At 42.9% G+C, this 23,383-nt stretch overlaps 1 protein-coding gene across 4 annotated transcripts in view; it reads right to left on the reverse strand.

Moving 5' to 3' along the window:
* The window catches only part of PDE4D (phosphodiesterase 4D), a 1,909,329-nt gene that overhangs the window by 28,373 nt on the left and 1,857,573 nt on the right, over positions 1–23,383 (reverse strand). For all 4 annotated transcript variants that reach the window (XM_069627324.1, XM_069627322.1, XM_069627323.1 and 1 more), the window contains 5 exons: positions 19,302–19,395; positions 8,340–8,512; positions 6,779–6,877; positions 2,821–2,985; positions 740–839 (listed from right to left, as the gene is read on the reverse strand). In XM_069627324.1, coding sequence (XP_069483425.1) covers positions 740–839; positions 2,821–2,985; positions 6,779–6,877; positions 8,340–8,512; positions 19,302–19,395 — 631 coding nt within the window. The remainder of the gene's footprint in view (positions 1–739; positions 840–2,820; positions 2,986–6,778; positions 6,878–8,339; positions 8,513–19,301; positions 19,396–23,383) is intronic.

Here is a 23,383-nt window from a genome sequence, read left to right on the forward strand (position 1 = left end):
GCAATATGGGTGGGGAGGGACCCGGGTAAGGGGGATTAGTATAGTTAAAGGCAGGGTTTGGGGAACCCCCCCAAATAAAAGAACAGAAAAAACAAGTACTTTGGGAAATTCCTGTTGAAAAAATAACACAGAACCTTATGTTACTCAATGTATAGATGGTCAATCAACGAGTTAGGTGGTCACTCTTCAATTTCTTTTTCAGAAAGGAAACTGGCGTGGAGGATCTTCTGCTTTACTGTTGCAGTGCCTCGGCAAATAGATTAGATTCCAGCAGATAAAAGAGTCCAACTTAATGGACAATGGCTGCGACTCTTTATTCCATACAGATATTGGTCAGCAAACCCTCTTTGTTAATTGAAGTAAGGGGAATTTGACTGGCTACAACTTTTGGCATCATTTATAGAGCAGAATACTATTTTTTCCCATGAAGCTCCGAATAATAAGCCAAAGACGTATAGGCTAATGTGGGGAATTGAGAAAGTGGAATCACGGAAGAGAGACTCGGAACACGAACCTGAGCAAAACTTCGTAACATGATTACACTGAAAGCAGTACTCAAGCCATGCACGTTTTGGTTCACCACATACAAGATCATTTTGTAGAAAGGGAAATGGAAAGAAGCAGATGGAAAGAACTTGCAGGAGGAGAGCATCATATTTTCAATCATGCCTCGCGCTTTTCTTTGTAGGATTTTAAGGAAACACGTGTGTCCTGTAAGAAACACTGAAGCTCAACTTACTTGTGTTGATCAGAAACTGGTTTGAAACCCCAGGATGGTCTACATCATGTATTGCACTCGCAAAGATGGCAGCCAGAATCTCCAGGTCTGTGAAGACTGCCTAAGGACAGAATAAAGACAGAGAACATGAGAACAGAACGCCTCGGCAGTTTTCCCCTCAAAATCTTTTTATACATCTGCTCTTTGTATGCCACATGCCTCTGGAGGCAACAGCAGCGTGCACTAAAATGGCAGAGAATATGCCATACATGACCAGTATTACAGGACCTCTCATGCCTCAAAGATAAAGGAGGCAGACAGCAGTGCTGTGCTGCTTCTTCTAAATCGTTTGTTGTAGAGTTAGCATTTTTGTTGAAATGTGGCTTGTTTCTTGTTTTTTTTTTTATTTTGGTAACTTTCTTTCATATTCTAGCACATTTGTTTTCCTTGCAGTCATGGGACCCTTTCAAAGTAACACCATGGCATCACTTGTTGGATAGGCCTACTGGCGGAGTACAAAAGGGTGAGACCCTCAGTTGGAAGTATGTGTGAACACAAAGACTCAGGCTAACATCCAATCGGGGTCAATGCTTCATGAAAGAACTATGCCACTGTGGGCCACTATGTAGTGCATGTGCTACTAAGACGTTGAAGATTATGCTAAGGCAACAGCCTTTGTCTCGAAAAATGACAATAAAGCTGACATTTCCCATTTAGAGAGGGGTACAATTGGTGTGAAGTTATTAAGAAAGACCCACACTGTGTCAACAATTGATCAGTTAATGTAGATAGGGTTTAATAAAGAAATATGTAACTAATTCCAGTATTTCCAAAGTGGTATAAATATTGATCTACATTAAATATAAGAAACTGTCACTAAGTTCAACTTGGCTAAGGATGGTACAACATTCATTGTTTAAATTGTGATTGGAGGAATTAAATATCTTTGTCCATCTATTTATGTGCCCACTAAAAGGGTTTCAAATCACCTTCACTTTCACTCACAGGCTCTACTTGACACAGACTTCCAATGTGTTATTTTGCTTGATCACGTCCATGCTCTAGACGATCAGCAATGGGCAGCTGCACCCAGAGCAGACTCCAAACGCCATCTGGCACAGCCCTTAATCAAATGAGGCCTCAACATTGCGCATGCAATATTTGACCTTCACATCACCAACCACACGTGATTGGTCCTTTTTCTCTGGAGCGCACTACATATTTTCCAGATCTTAAACACACGTGATCACCCAAAAATTGGCCCCTTCATTATGTAAGAGTGCAATGGACAGCACAGCAATATTAGATCATGTCCCCCTTGAGATTGAGAAGAATTCTGCAACCTCCAAAAGAGATGTAGAGACTAGGGGATGGGGATTCGTGGAGCCGCTCTGTGATACTGGCCCCAGAGGCAGTGTATGAGGGAGGGGAAACCAGTGGTCCAGCACCAGCCCAAGACTTGTGTATTGGGTGCGCCACAGTGCCCCAAAGCCATAGAAGTAACAGGCAGAGAAGGCACAAATGTGGGACGTGGTAATTGGAGCTCTTGGGCCCGTGGTTAGGAGTATCTACAGACCATGTTACTCCGTTAGCAAACGTGCATCTTAGCTAGCAAGGTGTACCAAGAGTTATGTGCCGGACAGCAAAGTAGACCTTCAGCAAAAGAGACCGCTGTGAAACAAATGGGGCTTCTTTTAGCAGAAGTTGCAACTTCAACAATGAGTTTTAATCCCTGGCACTTCATCTGTGAAACATCACATAAAATGTACTTCAACATTACTTTTTAGTTTTTTTTTTTTAAACACTCATTTCAGCATCCAAATACCTCAATAAAAATTCTCATCTCCCTGGAGCATCCTCCGGCACATGGAACCTACTGATCCACTATTAAGATTTCCTCGAGCCAGAAAAAAAGAGAACTTTTCAAAGTTTCTAGGCAAACTCGCAGGGCGGTGTGAATTTTGCAGATCATTCCCAACTCTATCTGAAGCTTTCTCCTCGACAGAACTGGGGCCCATTTTGAGAAATAAAAGGCCTGATGTGGAGATCAGAAGAGCGGCGAGAAAGGAGTCGGGAAGTGGCATGCATGTAAGTTTACCTACCTCCAAAGCGGGAGTTGACAGCAGCACGTGCGTAGACTGTGCCACATCTGCAGCGTGTATATTGTTGTGATACGCGACGTCGGCATGGTAATGATCTTCCAGGGTCATCAAGTAGGTGACTAACGTGTCCACTGGAATTTTAAAGGTTTTCAATAAATCACGTTCCTGAAAACGAATAAAAACGACAGTCAAATAACAGGGCACCGTGGCAGCAGTCACTGATCCAGGTTGCAATGGCATCAAGTAAGATTAGGGAAACGTTAAAAACATCTATTCCTCATATTTGTAGGTGTAGCGGAGCTGAGCTAGAACTAGGTTTTAGATACGTTTTTAGAACAATTTCGAGCCCTGACGCGGGAAGAAGGGTGGGCAGTTTTGATAAGTGGAGAAAGGCCTGCATTCACGTTTCAAGTGATTCGATTTTTGAAAAATTTGAGTTTATAATTGTAAAGGTGAATTTTAGATGCTTTTATGGAACCCATTACAAGATGAATTCTGTTTTGTATTGCTGATGTCTTGATTTTATGTATATTAATTATAAATTGTATGACCTTTTCTCTTGTAATGGGTAATATTTGAATGATGAATTGTTTTTCTTCTGTCTCTATTTTTGTTTCTGAAAGATTTGCATGCCGCAAGTCAGAACACTTTAAACAAAAAAAAAATATATCAGATTAGGATATCGTTGTCGCTTGGGTGGAAACACTTCACAGCTGGACTTCAAATGCAGAAAGAACACGGATTGGCCTTGCAGCCGCGTATCGCTTCTGCCATTACAACTGTTGAGTTTAATCAGCAGTGTCCTGTGAAGCACCGCTCCACCGACTGCAACAAGCAAATATTTGTGGGTGACCACTTGGAAAGTTCAGCAACCTTTTTCTTGTCACTTTTGGTGGTGAGGGCTGACCACAGAAAAGCCCATACTATAAAGCACCTCATGGTCCCAACTCCCACGCCCCTGAGAGCAAATCATGGCTTCTATCACACCACAGCATATCATACAAATAGAGAAAAACAAACAATTTAATTCCAGAAAAAAGTGCACCTTGGCCCACAGCTTTCCGAGGGCCCAATAGGCCCCACAAGAGCCGTGGGCAAATTAACGCGCATTGTGGCGGGAGGTACATCCGCCCCTCACTTGCAGAGCCCTCATTGTTTAAGCATGAAAAAATTTGGAGGAAAAACAAACTGCACACTAGCAAATTTGCCCTCCATCCACAGTTACACCTTTATATGGATGGAGAAGTTAACACAAAGAACACACGCTACTCCCAAATGCATACATTTGGAACATCACAGTGAAAGGGTAATGTATAAAATAATCCAAGAATTTAAAAACCTGACAGCCTGTAAAGCAACTGCAACCACTAGAAAAAAGCCTGGTGACAAGATTGCTGCACACTTCAACCAAAAGTGCCTGGGCATTCTGGATTATCTTGAAAATAAAAGATGGCACACCCACCCATGCAAACAAGACTCCACAAACACTGTACACAACATTCTCTCATTATTCCGCCTTCTATCCAAAGAGCACCTACAAGCAACCCCTGAATTGGGCACCCTATCAGGATCTATTGAGGATCCAATGTCCCACCAATCTTAGCAAATCTATCATAAAATTGCCAGACTTAACGCACATCTTCCTATCCCTCCTCAATGACTCCATCAGCACCAGAGGAGTCCCAGTCTATTAGAAATCTGCATACATAAAACCTCTGCTTAAACCCCTGAGCACAGCCAGATATTGCCCCATCTCTACCAGCCCTTCATTGGGCATCTTGCCTAAAATGCATATATAGAAAATCTGTGATTTCTTTGAAACAAACCAACTCCTGGATAAAGCACAGCATGGAGTACAGAATAGGTTCTGTGCTTCATCTGGGATACACTTAAAAACAATGCGGATGAAGACTCAAAATCCACTCATCCTGCAGGACAACAAAGCTGCTTTTCACACAGACAAAAAATCCTCCTACAAATACTTGAAGATATTGCTATGAAAATAACAGTGCTATATTGCATTACTTCCAATCTCATGGGTAGTACAGAAGCCACTTTCTTGGGCCCCTAGAATTCCCAACCTCGCCCATTTAACTGCAGAGTACTGCTGGGATCTACCACAGTCACCTCTACTTTTTTAACATCTACACGATAGCATCCTCACTCTTGATCCACTTATCAGAACCACTGCCACAAGTGGTTTCTCCTAGCTGTGCATGCTATGCCACTTTTTACCTTTCTTAACATTTACCCACAGAGCCATGGCCATAATTTCTCTAATACTTCCTAAACTAGACCCAGCGATCAAACTCTATCTCGAACTCCCAGATTACCTAAAGAGGAAACTTCAAAGAGTTCTAAACACAGCAACAAGTCTACTTCTTAGAACTAAATGAAGCAATTCGAACATATCATGCCAGCATTATATATTCTCCACTGGCCGCTGACAAAAAAAGGGTTCATTTCAGAACCTTGTGCATCACCCGTCAGACATTTCAACACAACACTCCCTCTGAAACACTTTGTTCCAGAAATGCTGCACTAGCACTGGTCTCTAACGTTAATAAAACATGTCAGTGAAAATCCTCTTTTTCAGTTCTGAAAACAAACTCTGGAACACCGAACCCAAACATCTCTGCCTGTAAGTGAACCACTTGACTTTCAGGAAACATCCCAAAACTTGGCTTTTCAGCCAACCCCTTTGAAATAAATGAAAGATAATAGCACCAGCTAAAACTGTGCACAAGACAATCAATTGTCAAAGTCTTCACACTACTATCTGTGGGCAATATATTTGTATGCTGCATGACACTTGAAAGCCAAAGAAATCAACAACCAAGAGCCAGGAAGTGACACTAACCCCTTGCCCTCTCTCCACTCTCCCCTCTCATCCCTCAAGTAACTCCTCACTACTAAACCTTTGCAACCTTACACTTTCCACACCCCTGCAGGGGAACAACCAGGTTCACTGTACGTAAGCGACTTCGAGCTCATCCACCGTCTGTCAAAAACCATTCTGCCAATTCTGCACTCCTGAACTCAGGGACTGACCATTTGGCTAACCTGCCCCAATCCGTACCAACCACAGACAGGGATTTGCATATCGGCACACAGGTAATGGGTACTTCTGCCCTGCATCTTTCAACACCACAGTTTCTGCATCTGCCTTCCTGCTCTCCGACTAGCACATTCTGCCCCCATTTTCTTACAGGGTCACGTGCAGCGAAGCCAACGTTATTGGCAGTAGGGAGCTATATAAGACCACTTACATCACATCACACACGTGAATCTAAATTCATTTCCAGAAATATTTGAAAGTTAGCAGGGCCTCCAACCTCCAGAATGTGTGCACTAGTGTTAATGCTGAAGTATTCTGCCTAGACCTGATAATCAGTCACGCCCTGTGCCCAATGTAACATCAGGGATAAAACTGAGTCACAGTAAGATATTTGGATGGCAGGTTACATGACAAATCTATTCAAGTTAGTTTTGTTTTAGCCACTTATGGGTAGACATGACGGGGGACTGCAGCCTTAAATATCAAGCATCACTCCATAAGCAGGACCTATCTCCGGGGAACCAGGACTAAGTACACAGTACGCCACAATATAACTTCCACTGAAGATACAAACTATAACATTCCATGGTTTATCACAATGTCTTCTCAATATGTCCTAACGCTCCCTTATGATGTTCCTCGAACACACAGAGTTGCTATCTCATCGGTATGTTTGTAGAAATCACTAATTGGCCTCGGGGGTCCAAGCTAGCTCCTGGCACCTGCTGGTGGTAAGCTTACCAGGTTTTTGTGAGCTATAAGAAAGAACTAAATGGCACTCGTCAATGTGACTCTGACCCCTTATTTTTTAATTTCCTGCAAAATTAAGAGGTTTGCGCCCGTGATTCCCTGTACACTAAAAAAAATACACAACACTTGCAGTGCTCGTCTATTGCTTACCTGAAATATGGTGTGCATGACAACAGTCAAGGGTCGGTTCCCAGAAAACTCAGCTACTTTAAAAGTGTTAAGGCCCCATCTGTTCACATCTTCCAGCTCCTGTAATTCAAAGAAAACAAAACACTGAAAAATACAGAACGAAATGAAGATCAGTGATGTCCAAATCTGCTAGTGTTTTGCACCACTACCAATTACCTATTAGTAATGTTACCAACCAGCACCCTGAAGGCCCTACAAATGTTCCTCCATAACTGATGATGCATAAGTGCTCTACAGCAGGAGGTCCAGATATGTTCTGCAGAAGTAGCATTAACTTCAGAATTAAGCAGTGAGGTTGATACCAAATGTTAGAATCCATGACCACACGGATAAACGAACATAAACACCTACAAGGTCAAGGATGCCTCGTGGCTCTGGGAAATATCCATCAAGCTATTTGGCCTAGAGGCCCAACATATCTACAGAAGCTTGTCAAAAGATCCAAGAACAAAAGAACCTTGAGATCAACGCCAATTTGAAGCCAGTCCCCAGATTTAAAATCGGATCTTTAACAAGAAACTAAATTTGAGGGATGACCCAGTAGGTTTACAAGTGGGTTGAGGGGACATGGTTTAAATCAGATTTAAAGATACAAATGGTGTCCAGGAAAAGTACAGGAAGTCTCAAGATTGTGTGGTGGAGTCTTTGGTTTACCTCTAGTCTCAAGCAGAGAAATGTGAATGTGACTGTAGGCCTGGCAACCTGTGCATTCTAGGCTTTCAGGGACCAACTGAGGTGAATCAAATAAAGATGTGGCGCAAGCCTTCATTAACGGATACATGCAGTCCAGTGAGACAGAAGAACTGATTATGCTACACTGGGGGAACCCATCATCCAGATGAACTCGGCTCAGTTGAAGGGATTGCAATTGAGTAATTAGAAGGGAAAGAGAAGCTGTCTTGTGACCTCTCACTTGCATAAGGAATGCCATTTAAAGAATCACAAAAAAACATGTCTTCTATGACTGGTCCGGGGCAGGGCAACCCTGGAAGTAACAACTACAGGGGATAAAAAGTAAATGCTTAAACAAGGAATGGATGCCTCTATGCGTCAACCCGCCAGACTGCGCGTGGTGAACGAGGGAAAGACTTGGGTGTTTGTTCAAGGAGAAGCATATCAGGCCTCGATGGATGAGTTATAAAAGAGGGCGATGCTTTAATGTTGGCAATTGTTGGTTAGCTTTAGCGCACGACAGTCATTATTGTTTTGAAATGGTATTGTTAAAAGTACTCTCTGTGGAGCAACCACTGTGAGCCTAGGGTATCCCTCAGAGGCTTATGGAATTGGCCACGTTTCATTTCGTACCCTGCATTTTTTCCTCTTACCCCATTTCTAATGATGGCAGTAGCCGAGTGATAGGCGGGTCACAATTTATTTTATATGCCTACAAGTAGGAAAACTCCAAGAAACCACCCTTAGGTCAACTGGCGTTCGTTTGCATCATTCCTGGAGGAGTCATGGCCTTCCCTTGCTGGAATGAAAGAGCTCATTAGGGGAAGGCACAGTGGATGGTTCCTTTTACCTTGGCCAGAGTATCTTCTTGTTCCGTTTTGACGCCAAACCGTGGGATGCTTGAATTTGTTAAACTGGAGCTGTGCATGAGTTTCTTTACTCCACTGATCTGAGACATTGGCCTCTTCTTCTTCTCCTTCTCCTTTTGGGCTTGCGTTGGCATTTCCACTTCATGTTGTTTGTCTAAAACAAAAAAGAACGAGCATGATTTTTTTTATACATTATTGACACCTCATTCCTCAATCCTCAATGCTATGCTCCCTAAACACGCACATTATTCTTTTCGCTTCCTATTGGCTCCTTCATACGCTGGAAAGCTTCTTGTTCATGCCCATTCCTGTGACATCACTGCGCAGGTGATGAGAAGGGTCTTCAAAGGTTAGAATATACACCCTGATGGTAAACAGCCAGATGTATTAGAGTAGAGACTCACAATCGCAAAGAAATGGTTAGTGTACGGCAGGTGCAACTGTGCTCCAGAACCCTACGAAAGGCTGAAATTATGTTCGGCTGGTAGCAGTTGGGTAGCCACTCCTCCGGGGCTCAAACAGCATTCAGGCATACTATGTGAAAAGCCCTACAATCCTGTGCAAAACAGCTCCAGCATTTAGATCCAAGTAGTGTCAGTTTTAGCTCATTTTCCACCAAACAGCACAGTCAATATCACCAAATACAGGTAGGCGGAACACTAAGTAACAAAAAGACAGAATTCACAAAGGGCGTTGTAAAATATATATATAGCCGCATAGTGTACACGTTATCCCACCATTCCTTCTTCATTTGTAATTGTAATTCATATTCTTAACCATGAGGGTTAATTTAGAAGCCTGTCTCTCTGCAGATAATATATATGTGAAAGTAAAATAAAACACTTGGATGGTTCCATTCCTTAAAGTATTAAGATATTCTTAAAAAATGACTTTACCTACACGACTAAGAGGAATTCCTCAATTTACCTTATATAAGGTGAGAGGACAAGTATGATCGTAATTAGAAAAGCATATTCTAATAAATGCAGTTCTACACTTGGGTGAGCTAACAATATTAAATGGGAGTGTGGGAGCATGGTACGATGTGGTGATGCAGTGAGGACCTAGCGTACCAACACTTCATTCTATATTCAGGCTCATAGGGGCACGTAAGGTGAAGGGACCTTTTCGCTAAGCTATTAAACACTGATATTCACGCGTGGCGGACCACAATATGGACATGGCTTTCTAGTCCAGTAGTATTGAGTCTACCAATTAAATGTTCTACTTTCCTTGCAAATATAACTCCCTCTAACATCAACTCATTTGTCATTCTTTGCAGGAAATGGTTCATATTTATTGATGGTACAAATACAGTATAGGACACACATGGTCAATGGCCCAGCCTTGACAAAGACCGAGAGCATGGTCGAAACACATGTTGGCACAGGGGCAAGAGTAATGTAGAGAGGATTTTCTAAAAATGTACAGATATGCATTGACGAGCACGTTGTAAATCCATTTGAGAATGGCACACTACTATGGTACTAGGATCACGCCAATCTGTACATGTTTTAAAGGTGTATTTAATATCATTAAGGGATATGAGAATTATATTTATTTTTGACATGTTGTAAAATTGGGAACAGGTTTACTAATGGAGCTGCCGCCGTGAATTCAAGAAGCAACTGTGTGCTTATTAATTTATTCAGAGTGACTTGCAGCATAAAACCATCACATTGATGGTCTAGGAAGGAATACAATTGAAAGAATTTACTAAAATCTGTTCTAAACAGACTCTTCTTGTAGATCTCAACATTCACTCTGCTATGCGCCAACGTAGTGGTGCATCTACATTTTTCTACTCTATATCAATTCTGGACAGAGGCAGGTCAGGTCAGACACCAGGCAGTAGGCACAGAAGGCTTTTCTGTATCTAAGCACAGATACTGACTGTAGTCTCACTCAATTCTAGCTACTCATGTAAACTAATGTTATACATAACGAGATCAGGACTTTTTGTCAAAAACAAAAATCTAATGAAAAGGAGCTTCTGCATTCATGCTGCCCTGTAAAAGGGAAAAACATGATATAGGCAATGTGTCTTTTAGTATTATGCAATGAAATGATAGACAGACTTAAATAGAAATTATGAGAGGTTTAGCATATTTATGAATAAAATGATTATTATTCAAACGTGTTATGGTAAATAAAGGAAAGGTAAAAAGCACATTCTGCTATATTGGACAGTACATCTCATGTAGTTTTATTTACTATGAACCTAAAGATGTGACCTTTGGTACACCTACATTGTATGTTTATACAGAGCCCAGCAGAATTCATAGACCCATTACATTCACTTTGATCCAATTTAATGTCACAGTTGTGTGTCAAGTTTAGTTTCTCTTGATCAGTAAAGTGCATTCTTAATAGCGCAAGCCTCAAACAGGCCTTGATCTCGGACCATGACAGAGCAAGAAGGCCACAGAAAGAACAGATCCACTAAATAATGCAGCCTATTAAAATGATCACTTTGTTTCACAAAATATCTTTCTCAGCAGGAGGATTCAGCTAATAAAAATTGGATAGCACACACAATTCAATCAGGATTGTACAGTAAAATATACACCCAAAAATGCATTTCATAGGGACAAGTGGCAACTACATTATTATCTCTAGTTTTAGAACAGTTCAATTTGAAAAGAAAAAGAAAATCTGAATTTGCGGTGAAAGGGAGAACATACATATGAAAGGGACCTTAAAATGCATGTATGCCATTTTAAATGCCCTGGCTTGCCCACTGGCCACAGGTACATAAAAGGCTGTCCCTGGATACAGAATATTCTTGGACACGTGAATATGTCATTCTTACCAACGGCATAGTTGCATACATATATGTATGCATAATGTGAAAGCAAAATTGGACTGAAATATTTGTTTGCCTAAAGGGGCGTGGGGGCTACCTCATAGCCAACACTTTCCTTGGGACATAGATCATTTAATTTGGGAATAGAAGCAAAGAGGTGGATGCTAATGGGTATGAGTCAGTGAAGGGAACTTCCAGTCCAAAATTGCCATGATGCTGCAGAGGTGGTGTTTGCTGGGTATTCAAACTCAAACATGGGAGGAGAGGTCTTGGGAAAACAGAAGAGGAAGCGAGCATGCTCGACTGGCGAAAAGCAGACTTAGTAGATGATGGAAAATAAATCTCCCTAAGAAGGGCTTTTCCAGGGTGGGCTGAATATATGGGCCTTTCCCAAGAAAATGCCAGATTACCCGAGAACTGTGCATATTTTAACATGCAATACACGTGTGGTAGATAGCATGAGAAATTACTTGCATCAAATATGCATTTCCTCATGCAGTAGAGTGGATTAAAATGGACCATGAACATATCATTGTATAATAATGCACATAGCTTGGCCAATCTCTGTATGCATTTCAATATGTAATGTAGGCATCTCACTATATAGTATACAAATCTCACTATACTTTGAATGAATCTCAGTGTACTGGGTATATATTCCAGTATATAATGTATGCAATACAATATACTGTCTGCACATATCAGTCGGCAATTTATGTATACTAGTATATATGTAATGCATGAATCTAAGTACATTGTACATGCATATTTTTTTGATATACAATGTATGTATCTCAGTGTAAGGCATATATTTCAGTATATACTGCAGGCAAGACACACAGTATATATCTCTCAGAATACAATGCATGCATCTCAGCGCGCAGTGTGTGAGAAAGCATTCCAGTATTTGGTGGATATATCAAAATATACTGCATGTACATATCTAAATGTGAGTATCATAGTGCACAGTATATACAATTCAATATTAAATGTATGCATTTGAAAATAAAACTCCAAGTAGGGCTCAGGGGTGGCAGAGGAGCTGCGATGGGTAGGGGCTCAGGGGCGGGGAGCCATGAGGGGAGTAAGAGGGTTCCGTGAAGCGATTGGCAAGGGGGTTCATCTGAAATAGCGCCTGTCCAGGCAGTTGAAACTATTTGGAGGAATTACGGAGCTTGCCAGCGAGAATGAGCCATCCTAAAGGGGGTTCAGTGATTGCATGGGGTGCCTACGAGCTGACGCACAGCACTGCCTTTCTGTTATTTTAACTTGTGGTCTTCTTTAGTGTCACTATTAATGGAGGTTTGTGCCGGGTAGTGGGTTCCACAATTACTTTATGTATGAATCATTTTTGTTTGCATTCAGTTTCTATTGCCCTGCTAGAGGCACGCATGTTCTTCGGCTGGCATAAGGCACGTGGGGAGCAGGCAGAAGCAAAGGGCACTCTTGCAATCAACGTGGGAGAAGTGCGAAGACCGAAGTGAAAAACTCATGCCACTAAAGTTTTCAATCCCATCGTTGTCACGTTTGACTTCGGAGTATGAAGTCCAGGCCTCCGCTCTTCCCCTTTAGATTATGAAAATAACAATCGGCGAGAGGGAGGGGCCGGGGGGGCGGGGGGCATGCCCGATCCTACTGAGGTGCAGTGTTTAAACACAAGATGAAGACATCACCTTTAACGTTGAACAGTATTCAGCGTCTGCGGGCCTTTACACGCACAACACAAGTCAGTGACGTTTCTGACATTGCAGCATCGAACATGCCATCCCCTTTCCACCCGGGTTAAACGCTTGTTGCTGTGATCGTTGCTTGATCTGCAGGTCGCAGGTTCAAATTCCAGCAAGGCCAGCTCAGCCTTTCATCTTTCCAAGGTCGATAAAGGAGTTCCCATTCCGGTTGGGTAAGAATAGTAGCGTGTGTAAATATGTCCCATGTAAAGCACTTTAGATGAAAGCTCTATATAAAAAACAAACAATGCCATGGTGTGTATAAAAATGGAACACTTATAGCATGCCACATTATGTCTCATGATACCAGAGAGGTCAGCTGGGGCGAAGCTAAGACAAGTAACTTCTAAATTAAGATAAAATGCTACCAGGGCATGGTAGACCGAGAATAACGGGGAGTGGAAGGAAATCAGATGAAGTCCCGGGTCGCGTCATTTGCATATGCCCAGTTGTATTTGAAACTAGGTTGAAGGACTATGGCGATCTTCCATTCTGTATACGCTCCGACCCCACACTAATACTTCTCTGTTGCAAACTAACAAGGGCTGACACACGTGACTCACAGACAAGAATTGATGTTGATGTTTGCAGTCATATGCACAAAGTTTACATCCATCTGAGCCGAGCGCCCTAAGCTGTGCTGCCAGATCATTTCAAGCATAAGGGAGTCTGCTTGGAGCATTTGAGTTTAGTCGTGGCACTCCATGGACTTTCCCAGCATTATCTATTTTGATGCGATGCCCGGTACCTGCTTGGAACTACAGAAAAGTTCCATTCAAATCCAAATTTCAAGCCTAAACTGCTGTGTACACATACTTCAGTGGGTGGAGAAAAAAAGAAATAAAAAAAACACTTTTGGTAGATAGTAACCATAACTTTTGTTTGAAGCCTACACACATTGGAAATAGCAACTTCAAGATTGACCCATCATTGAGAAATAACATAAAACAAAACCAACATTGTTGGAACCTTAAATTGCCCCGTTTTTAATTGGTAATCTGCTACTGGTGTAAATATGTTTTTTTAAAAATCATTATATATTGTGTCATATGTGTACTTAGCTTCCAAATGACACTGGATAACAAAGATTTCACACGAAACAAAACACACTTTAAATTAAAAGTAGTAGCATACATCATATGCTATCGAAAGGATACCAATGCAGGATTTTTGTGTTTATACTATTTGGGCAGTGTAGGGAAGGCATGGTATCAAACAGTGAAGACAGGCACGTGATCACAGCTCAAGGGAATTTATTGAACTTCAATGGGTTGAACGCCTATCTAACCCTTAATCTAAGCAGGGGAGCAAGCTACGACCATTAAATAATAAAAACACAGGGCCTAAACCAATAAACCTATTGCCAATCCTCATTTCTTAATACAAATGGTGTGGGATAACAATGTATGCAAAATAAAATTGTTCAAGAAAGAATATGTCAGGATAGTCGAGCAGTTGGCTTCCCTTCCCCACGTTTTCAGCACGGGACAAGGCTGCATGTTCGAGCTAATGCACACACTCAGCTTCTCTGCCACGAGGACACAGTTCAAAGCATAGGTATCAGGGCCTTCTGTGCCAAAGCCTCTTTCCCTTCAAAGACTCTTTATTGCAGAGGGCCTGACGTGACAAACAAGCACTAAAGTTCCTTTCTTCCCAGGTGTTCCACATTCACAAGTTCTTGGGTTCACTATTCACCATGGGTCTCTCTCTTTCAAGTTCGGACCCAGTTTAGCACAATATTCACAATTGGTCTCGGACCACGGATCTCCCTCATTCGGGCTTGGACGCCTTTAACTCAATTGGCCTCCCTCGTTCGGGCTCGGACTGTGTAAAAAATCAAAGACTTTCAATTGTACGATGGACTTTGCTAAAACCGTCGCAGGATGACTTCCTTTTTATCACTTTTATCTGGACACTTTTACAGAGACCTTTGATTGAGCACAGTCACGGTGCTGGATCACTCTGTCTTCCTTTTCTTAGTTCAAACATCCATCAGCAATTCAGCTTTCCTCGTGCCTTTCATCACATGCGTTACAAATCTTCCTTCTTGCGCTCTTTATACAATGTTGCTGCTTGCAACCTTGACTTTAACACAAACCGGTCTTGCATCGGTCTCCCCAACTCACCGGCTGTGTTAATCTTACTGTTGCTGCTGTAATCCTGGAGCCAAGGATGGTACCAAGGCGGCTGCTGCTCCTCCCCGACTATCAGCCATGCAGGAGGGCCCTGGGTATCTGCGACACTCAATGCAGGATTCTTCAGTCTTATTTGTTGGTGTTAAGCCTTTGAATCTGAAGGACTTTGGAAAGTAATGGTTTTCAGCCAGAAAGGTCAAAAGGTATCTCCCTCCTGTTGCACCCTTCTTGGTTTGCCGTCTTTCTCCCCTCATTCAGCTGCCGCCTCGAAAACATTGTTCCTTCGTGTGCTTTGCCTCGCTTAGAGTGTGATCTTGTGTTCCACCTTTTATCTGTGTGGGGAAGCTTAATGGACCTCAGGTGTGAGTGGTTACCATTAATTGCCTGACCTTGCCTGACCATAGTAGTGGGACACGTCAGGTTCAATGCTTGGGTATGAGTCTTTTCTCCCAGAGCGGGCTGTCCGTGTGAAAATGTTTGTGTAGGGAAAGGGGCGGGCGGGCATAGTTCCTAAATATCCTACTAGGTAGGATGAGGTCAAGGTGTTACAGGGAGGGGGGATACCGCATCTCGCCATCAGGGGTCCCACTCCCCAAAGACCCCTCACCCAAGTGATCCTCACACACTGGTCCACCCCAAGAGTCTGGATCCAAAGGCGATGGCCGTGCCCTGGCCACCTGAGAGAGAATCCCGAGATTAGCGTGCAAGACACCTTCTGGTTTTTCACAGAAGTGTGCAAAAATATGCACTTGCCACTAGCCCATGGCATTTGACTCTGGACATGTCCAGAATGGCATGCTGCATGCATGTATAGAATTGAGATGGCTGGCTAGTAGCTGTAAGCCCTGATTCTGGGTCTTACTCAAAATGGCCTGTTGAATGTGGGGTATGAACAGTATGCCATGCTGAATTGGGAGTATGGGTGTCTCGAATGTAAGCCCAGGTGTGATGTGGCTACTGCAAACTCAACCAGTCAGAATTTCCAAGTGATTTTTTATCAGACATGGACCGAATGGAAGCCAACTCCAGATGGGGCCAACAATAAGCTAAACTACATTCACAAGTGTGTCCGGAGACAGGGGAGAAGATTTTTAAACAACCTACAGTGATAAAGGCGTGTGGTTCTGTTGGTGGAATGAACAGTTAGTGCAAGCTGTAGATCCAGTGGTATTTGCTGCAGTGTGATTATGAGATTTGTGGTACTTTAAATGCCTTTAGTGATGTACTTTGCGTGGTGACGTCCAGGGCTCAAGAATACAAAAATGTACAAATCTTACAGCTAGTTGTTGGATGGGCATCTACTTTGGATGGTGACACTTCTTTAAACATTCACACAAACTTGGCATTTTCTATAGACAGTTACAGTCTTAAAAAATGCACTTCTTTTCTAACTGGTAACATTTTCTTCAATGACAATGTAAGGGAAGCAGATATAAACTTCATGCATAAGGGCAGAATTAGCATCTATGCACAATGTAAGGATGCTACTAGCAAGTTGCCAGACCTTTTCCAATGGCAAAAGAACTGTAGTACCACTAATCCCATTTGAGTGTAAGAGACACTGCCCTGCCAATCTTACATACAGTTGAAGCGTATTTATCACACGTGCTTTGAGCAAAACAATCAATTGAAATGGAGAGGACAAGTGAATAGAGCAAACAAGGTTAGGAAACTGAGGCATACTATTAAAATAACCACGTCGGCCAAGACCAGAGCATAGGTTTATACTGGACTTGTTGTCTGAATGATCACACTTTTCCTATGAAAGTCTCTAGGCTCTTATAAAAATGTATCACTTTATTTGGGAATGGGAATCTACATTTAAAATTCACAATTCAATATTGACTCGGTCCCTTAACATGTGCGGCGATGCTGTTATCGGCAGGGAGGTCTATATATCGCCATTAGCACCCGTGTAGTTCGGTTCCATGTGTTCATAACCCTGCAAAAATATCACCATACAAGAATATCGCCACATTCTGCTGCGATATTAAGCCATGGAACCTGCAGGGACACCCCTGCAACCCCCATATTTTTTTTAATGGTGCGGGACACCCCCCTGGTCCCTTTAACCCCATAAATTATCCCCACTAATAACATCACCTATGGCCTTATCCCACAACCATATATATGGCGATATTATTGGTGGGGATAATATTACCTGATACCTGCAGTTCCCCGCGCAGGCGCTCATGGTGGTAAAAGTACTTCCTGTGTAGTCTATTTTCAATGTTGATGACTGACTTCATCAACATTGAAAACCACGGGAAATCACGGCGAGGTGCCGGGCCGCACACCAAGGTAAGTTTAATTTTTTTTTATTGCACACTCTTAGCCCTCAGATAGGAAACAACACAGGTGTTAAGAGGTGAAGGGGGGTGAGTGAGGTAGGGGAGGGGGCACTGGCTAGCTCGGTATGTGGGCGTGTACCAGACAATACAGCCCACGTTCTGAGTATCCCGATTAGCCAGCGCCCCCTTCCATGGTATTTGTGATGATTTATATACAGTTGCAGAAATAAGTCCTGAATTGAAGTCTTTACAGTTATTCCCCCCACCCCCACCCAAGTAGGATTGGGCGCAAAGAAATTCAAAAATTGTACACATGATATTCTATGGGAATGGGCATATAAGTATATATGAACTTGAGACTAGGATGTGAGACTTGTATGTATATTTTGGGGTGTGGCTTCCAAGTTATCTCCTGCTTATTTATGATCAGAATCTCACTATTTCTGGCATGGCCAGAGGAGTTGAAAACAGTCAGTCACTTTAAAGCATGCCAGACAACCTTTGACCTCTATCTGAAAAGCATCATCAAGGAGTACCAATAAGGAGCTTTAAAAAATACCAGATTTCTCTATTAACTGGAAATGCCTAGAGAGGCGGGTGCCCCTTTCTGAAATAATGAGTCATCTCTTTATTCAGCAGTGATGAAGGGTCGAGACATGGCCTCAGTAAATAGTAGTATTCTTGCAAACTAGCCAGGCACAAGGATCTAGTCACCCCCTCAGTCCTCCATATTACACAGCACAGGCTTTCTTACTCACCAAGGGTCATTTATCACTATCTAACGGCTAGTGACAATTCGGAGACATGATTGGATGTCGATTACACAGTAGCGAATGTTGCCCATGGATAAATGACACAGTGCATTGTGTCCCAGTTGGGCTGTGCAAAAGCATGTACTGTTTGCTCTCCTGAACCAAAAGACACTGCATGTAACCAAACAAATTTCACAGTGAAACTGCATGTCCGACGGTGAAAGGAGGCGACACTTGCAAGTTCAAGCACCTCTTCCTGCCCAAGAGGCAGGCGCTTCAACCCAACGACGTGCTATATCAGAGTATTCAACAAAGGAAAACGGTTGCTTCCGGAGACCGCTTGGACTATTTTCAGGGAATTCAAGTGTCTGCTCGTTGGACAATGCGCACCTTTTTGCAGAGTTTTATTTTCTGGCCAGGACACAATATTCTGAGTATCACACTCAAAATCTGCTGCTAAAATTACAGGGGCATGCATAATAGGTTGCGTTTAATACTGTTCTAGCCGACAGATTTCGTGTAAAAATAACCAAGCCACCAGCATTTCAGAGGCATCTTTTAAGACCCCGTAGCATTTGGAAGTTAGGGGGTTTCCACGAACTCTGCTTTTCCCCTCCACCCACACTGACAGCTCAACTAAAGGCATAATGCCGACAATTTATCCTGCGACCAGCGACAGACAGGGAAAGCCATGATTGTGCGACTCCGTGCAGCGAGTTTTAATAAGCTGCGGTGTGTGGCCTTGGCTGGCTCGAAATAAAGGGACCTTCCTGCACATGTGACGTGAAGCGCGTGGGAGAGGATGGATCCTTTGAAAATGGAATTAGCATAATCTGAATGCCCTGAGATTTATTGACATTTTAATGGTCGTTCTGCGTTCTCAATGTTCCCAAAGCAGGATATTGATTTTTTAATGCATAATTTCCTTATGTGCGAGTAATTGGGTAGAGGTTGCACTGCATAGGAAAGAACACTATACAGGCAACACAGCAGCACGCGTCACCACAAGTGCCAGTAGTAAGGCTGGATGGGAAGCCAAGAGCACACAAGTAAGTAAGATCTAAACGGATTCCATTCCATTCGAGGCCTCCGCTGCATGTTATGTAACAAAGCATTCATGTAAGCGGCTTGAAACGGGTGGAGCGCAGGGATTGAATCTTCAGTTCGCCATTGCGGGGCGCAGAAAATGGGATTAGAGACATGCACAATCATTCCGATGAACCTGGTCTTACCTAAAAATGTGTTGGATATATATTCCGAGACCTGGTTGCCAGACCGGCTCATTTCCGATAGGTGGGTAAGCTCCCGGTTCAGCATTCGCTTGAACTGCAAAAGAAAAAAGAACCCACGTTAGATTGCACAGCATTGTGGAAAGTTGCATCTCTTGGTTTTCAGGGATACATGTGTCCATGTAGTCAATTAAAAGCAGACTGTGATAAGATGCACACAGCATTGATGGCACACAGTCTCTGCTGCGAGAACTATGATGAAATACAATAACGGCCAACACCAGAGGCAACACACATACACCAATGTTTTTAATAGCACCGTTTAGCATCAGAGAGGGAACTTGTAAACCGTGCAGACAAGGCAGTATAAGGAAGGAACCCGTCTAGAGAGGTGGGTCTTCTAGGCGGGGCGAGACCTAGCAGTTCTGACTGGACCACTCTCTTTGGGGCGGAGTAAAAACTATTGTACAGATAGCAGTATGCCCCCTCAACCTCCACTGTAATGACTAAGTGAAATGATGGAAATAAATGCTATGCAAAGCAAGTGGCCTTGGTGAACATGAGCTAGTGGAAGTATTTCAATCCAACACCTTCTACTTTACTCAATGAACCATCCTAAGTGGGAGGACGGGCTTAGGTCTGGAGTGGCTTGTGTTCACTTTAAAAGGGGGGAGGAGGTAGGGGACAGTGACCAGTTGCTTGCTCTGTGCCTCTCTTGTGGGGTGGGAATTAACGCTGATCTGCATATGGTTGGACGCCGTCTGCAGTGCCCCACAGAAGATAGCAAATGACTACTGATTGGGTTGTCCACCTGTAGGAAGCAACAAACCGCACAGAAAAGGACAAATGCAACACAAGGCTCATTAAACGCGCTTTCAAAATAAAGCCACAACCCATTTAGCAATTGTAAAAAAGGTGGTGGGGGGGCATTTATTTCTTTGTGGTGACCTGGAAACGTTCATGTTTTATGTTGGAGTTGTTAAAATGTTAACTTCTCTACAGTATAATCAGGAAGTGTACTCTTACATATTGGGCCCAAAACATATATATATTTTTTTAAATAATAAATAATTAGGTTTCTCTATTTGAAAGTTGTGTCAACATACTAAAGTGCCTGGCCCATCCTAATGTATTTATATTCCCCTCCATGGTTCAATGGTTTCAGTTCTCAAGTCACATCTACGCGATGACTCTCGGGTCCTCTTTTCATGTTCTTCCTTCTCTAATCTCTGATTGTCGTCAGTCACTTCATCTCAATCCGTCTAGCGCAGAGATTCCCTTGTTGCCTGCCCTTTCCTGTTAGGACTGTTCCCGCCCTTCATGTAGTTCCTTTTATCCCGATTCTCTCTGCAATTAGACGTTATCATTGATCCTTCTTTTTACTTTAATCAGCAGGTTTCTACACCTGCTCGTACCTATCGCTATCCGCTCCATAAAATTCAAAGAATTTGACCAAATCTTATTTTCTCAGCTGCTACAATCCTAATTCTAACTAAGTATGTCCAGATGAATGTTCTGCTCTTATGGCCGGGCTTCCAGTTTAAGTGCCATCTTTAATTCTGCGTTTGATCTACTTTCATCCAGCTGTCGCTTTGCCGATCCCATAGACACGATTATTAATCTCCTCTCCACCCTTCTTCAATTTCTTTTTCTGTGCATTGCCTTGAAGTGTATCCATGGATAAGCGTACTTGTTCATGCAAAACTCAAACCACCCTAATTTTGGGGTGGTTTAAATCCCGCAAACTGTTAGAGCTTGGAGATTTGTTCAATGAGGATCGCTACATTTCTATGTGTATATTAATGTTGTGTGTGTATATGTATTCAATGAAAATGCTTTAGTTGAAGTGATCGTATGGTAATTGTTAAACACAACAGAACCTTGAAATTTGGCAAATGTTTACAGCTATACCACCTTAACGCTGATCCCGTTTGCACAGCCCCTGAGCACAATGCTATTGCCAATGTCATCACTAAAAACTGGATAATCGTGATGATAGCCATGGCCTTTTGACACATTGCCTGGGGCTTGGCCTTTGGCCATAAACCGGCCGGGCCAAGCCACCCAAAGTAGCAACAGCCCCAGTGGCTACTTTTGCACTACAGCCGGTGCATGGGCCGGAGGCCATGGGCACACAACGCATGCACCTATACAATGTTTGTCATATGACTTGAAATAGAGCAAGAGAGTTTTTACTCTGATGCATCATTTCCTGTCAATGTTGTCAGTGATGCCATCTGGGAAGTAATCAGAATGCTCTACTTTCAAGTGATGTCAGACGCGATGTAATAGGTGATATCACTAACGCCATTGATGGTCATCCGTGTGCTCATGGCAGCTCAGAGTGAACACCTGCAGAATTTCAAAGGTTTTGTTACATTAAAGCATCATGTCATTTCAACTCATGTTTTTCGATTGATTTCAAGGGCTTTGTAGCATTGGACTGTTTCTACTTAACTAAAGCTTTATTTAATTTCAATGGTTTATGTTATGCTATATCTCACATAACTGTCTCTAAAGATTTTTTTTCATTTCATCATGAATATCTTATTTAATATTATCACTATATTTCTGTGATGACATGACTACTGCTGTGCAGGAGTACAAGCGAGAGTAGTTGCTAAACTACTCCCTCATCCACAAATCAACTAAAGAAATCAGCAGTGATCCCAATCATAAATGTGAAACAGTCACAAACCAAAAGGTATAGCTTGTTTGCTGCTTTTAGTAATGTGGGCAGAGGGCAGGCTAAACCTACAAGTGGGGTGTGAGCTGATAGCAGTCGCAACACCAACAACACTAGTACACTTATTTCTTAATCTTCGGTGCCCAGCAGCATTCAGACAGGCTTCTATGCACTTTCCTGCAGTCCAACCAGTGTCGAGATGGGTCAAGTCATATTGACCCAGCAATGAGTCAGTGTCAAGATGGGTAACCTCTGGAATAGAGTCAGTGGTTGAGACTATGTAGTTTGCTGTGTTCCAACACGTGCAAGTCAGAGCATGGGCCGAACCAATGCTTCCACTGGGTGGGGTTGTCAAGTGACACAATGGTTTTCAGCGGTTGCGTCAAGTTTAGGTGTTGTTGGTTTCAAGAGAGAAGTGAGGTGAGTCAAATACTTCCACAGCAGTGAGCTGGCATCAAGTCAAGGTGGCAATCTTCACTAGAGTGAGATGTCATTGGGATGGTTCGAAGGGGCAGGTAATCAGCGTGAAGTATGTGTAGTGCCAAAAGCAGCACCTTGGGTCCTGCATCAGCTCGAAAGGCATTAAACATGGTTAAAGAGGCTCAAACAAAGTTTGAAGCAGTGAAACATGAGTCCAGCTTTTTTTGGTATTCTGGGTTGTTGTCCGTTCCAAACATGGGCTCCAAGATTAATCGAGTTCTTCTGATGCACTCGCACTACCGGGAGGTTGGCTGGAACCTACAGGGGTTCCATCACCTCCTACAACAGGGTTCTGGTTACAGCACAGCAAGTAGTTGAGTCCTCGGTGCCCAGCGGTTCACCCCCACTGTTTCCACGGTATGGGTAGGGGGGCAGAAATCTCCTCTGCTTTCGATGCCTTCTGTCTTCGCTTCCATGACTGGAGACTCTGGAATGGACGGCACATCCAACAGTGTTACAAACGTGTATTCTTACTGGTGTCCTACGATTAATTTAAAAAATTAGGGCGATCACTCCTCCTTTTCTAGACAAAAAGCCACCTAGATTGGTTCAAAACAAACCAGCTGTAAGGAGTTCAATCCCGGTTGTAGTAACAAGTACCATTTGTCTCATAACATTATACCCATAGTGCCTTGCTTGCAGGAAATGGAGTTGATAGGAAAGGGAAGAGAACCCTTACAGAAAGCAAGATGGAGGGACCATTCCCCAGGCCTACCTTCCCTCTCTGACTACTTTAATCCCGTTTCTTCTCATACCCGCTAGCTGTAAAGGTTTTCCAGTGACCAGCAACCTGGTGCAAGGCTGGCTTTGTAATGTCAGACCCAACTCTGAAGCACTGGTTCACAGGCGGCCTCCTGGGGGAGGTTCCTATGCCCTTGGGGAAGGTGTGTCCCTTCCTCTGCAGAATCAAAGGAAGCAG

This window comes from Ambystoma mexicanum, chromosome 6p (assembly GCF_040938575.1).
Source record: "Ambystoma mexicanum isolate Mex_15411 chromosome 6p, UKY_AmexF1_1, whole genome shotgun sequence".
In the NCBI taxonomy this organism is placed as follows: Eukaryota; Metazoa; Chordata; class Amphibia; order Caudata; family Ambystomatidae; genus Ambystoma; species Ambystoma mexicanum.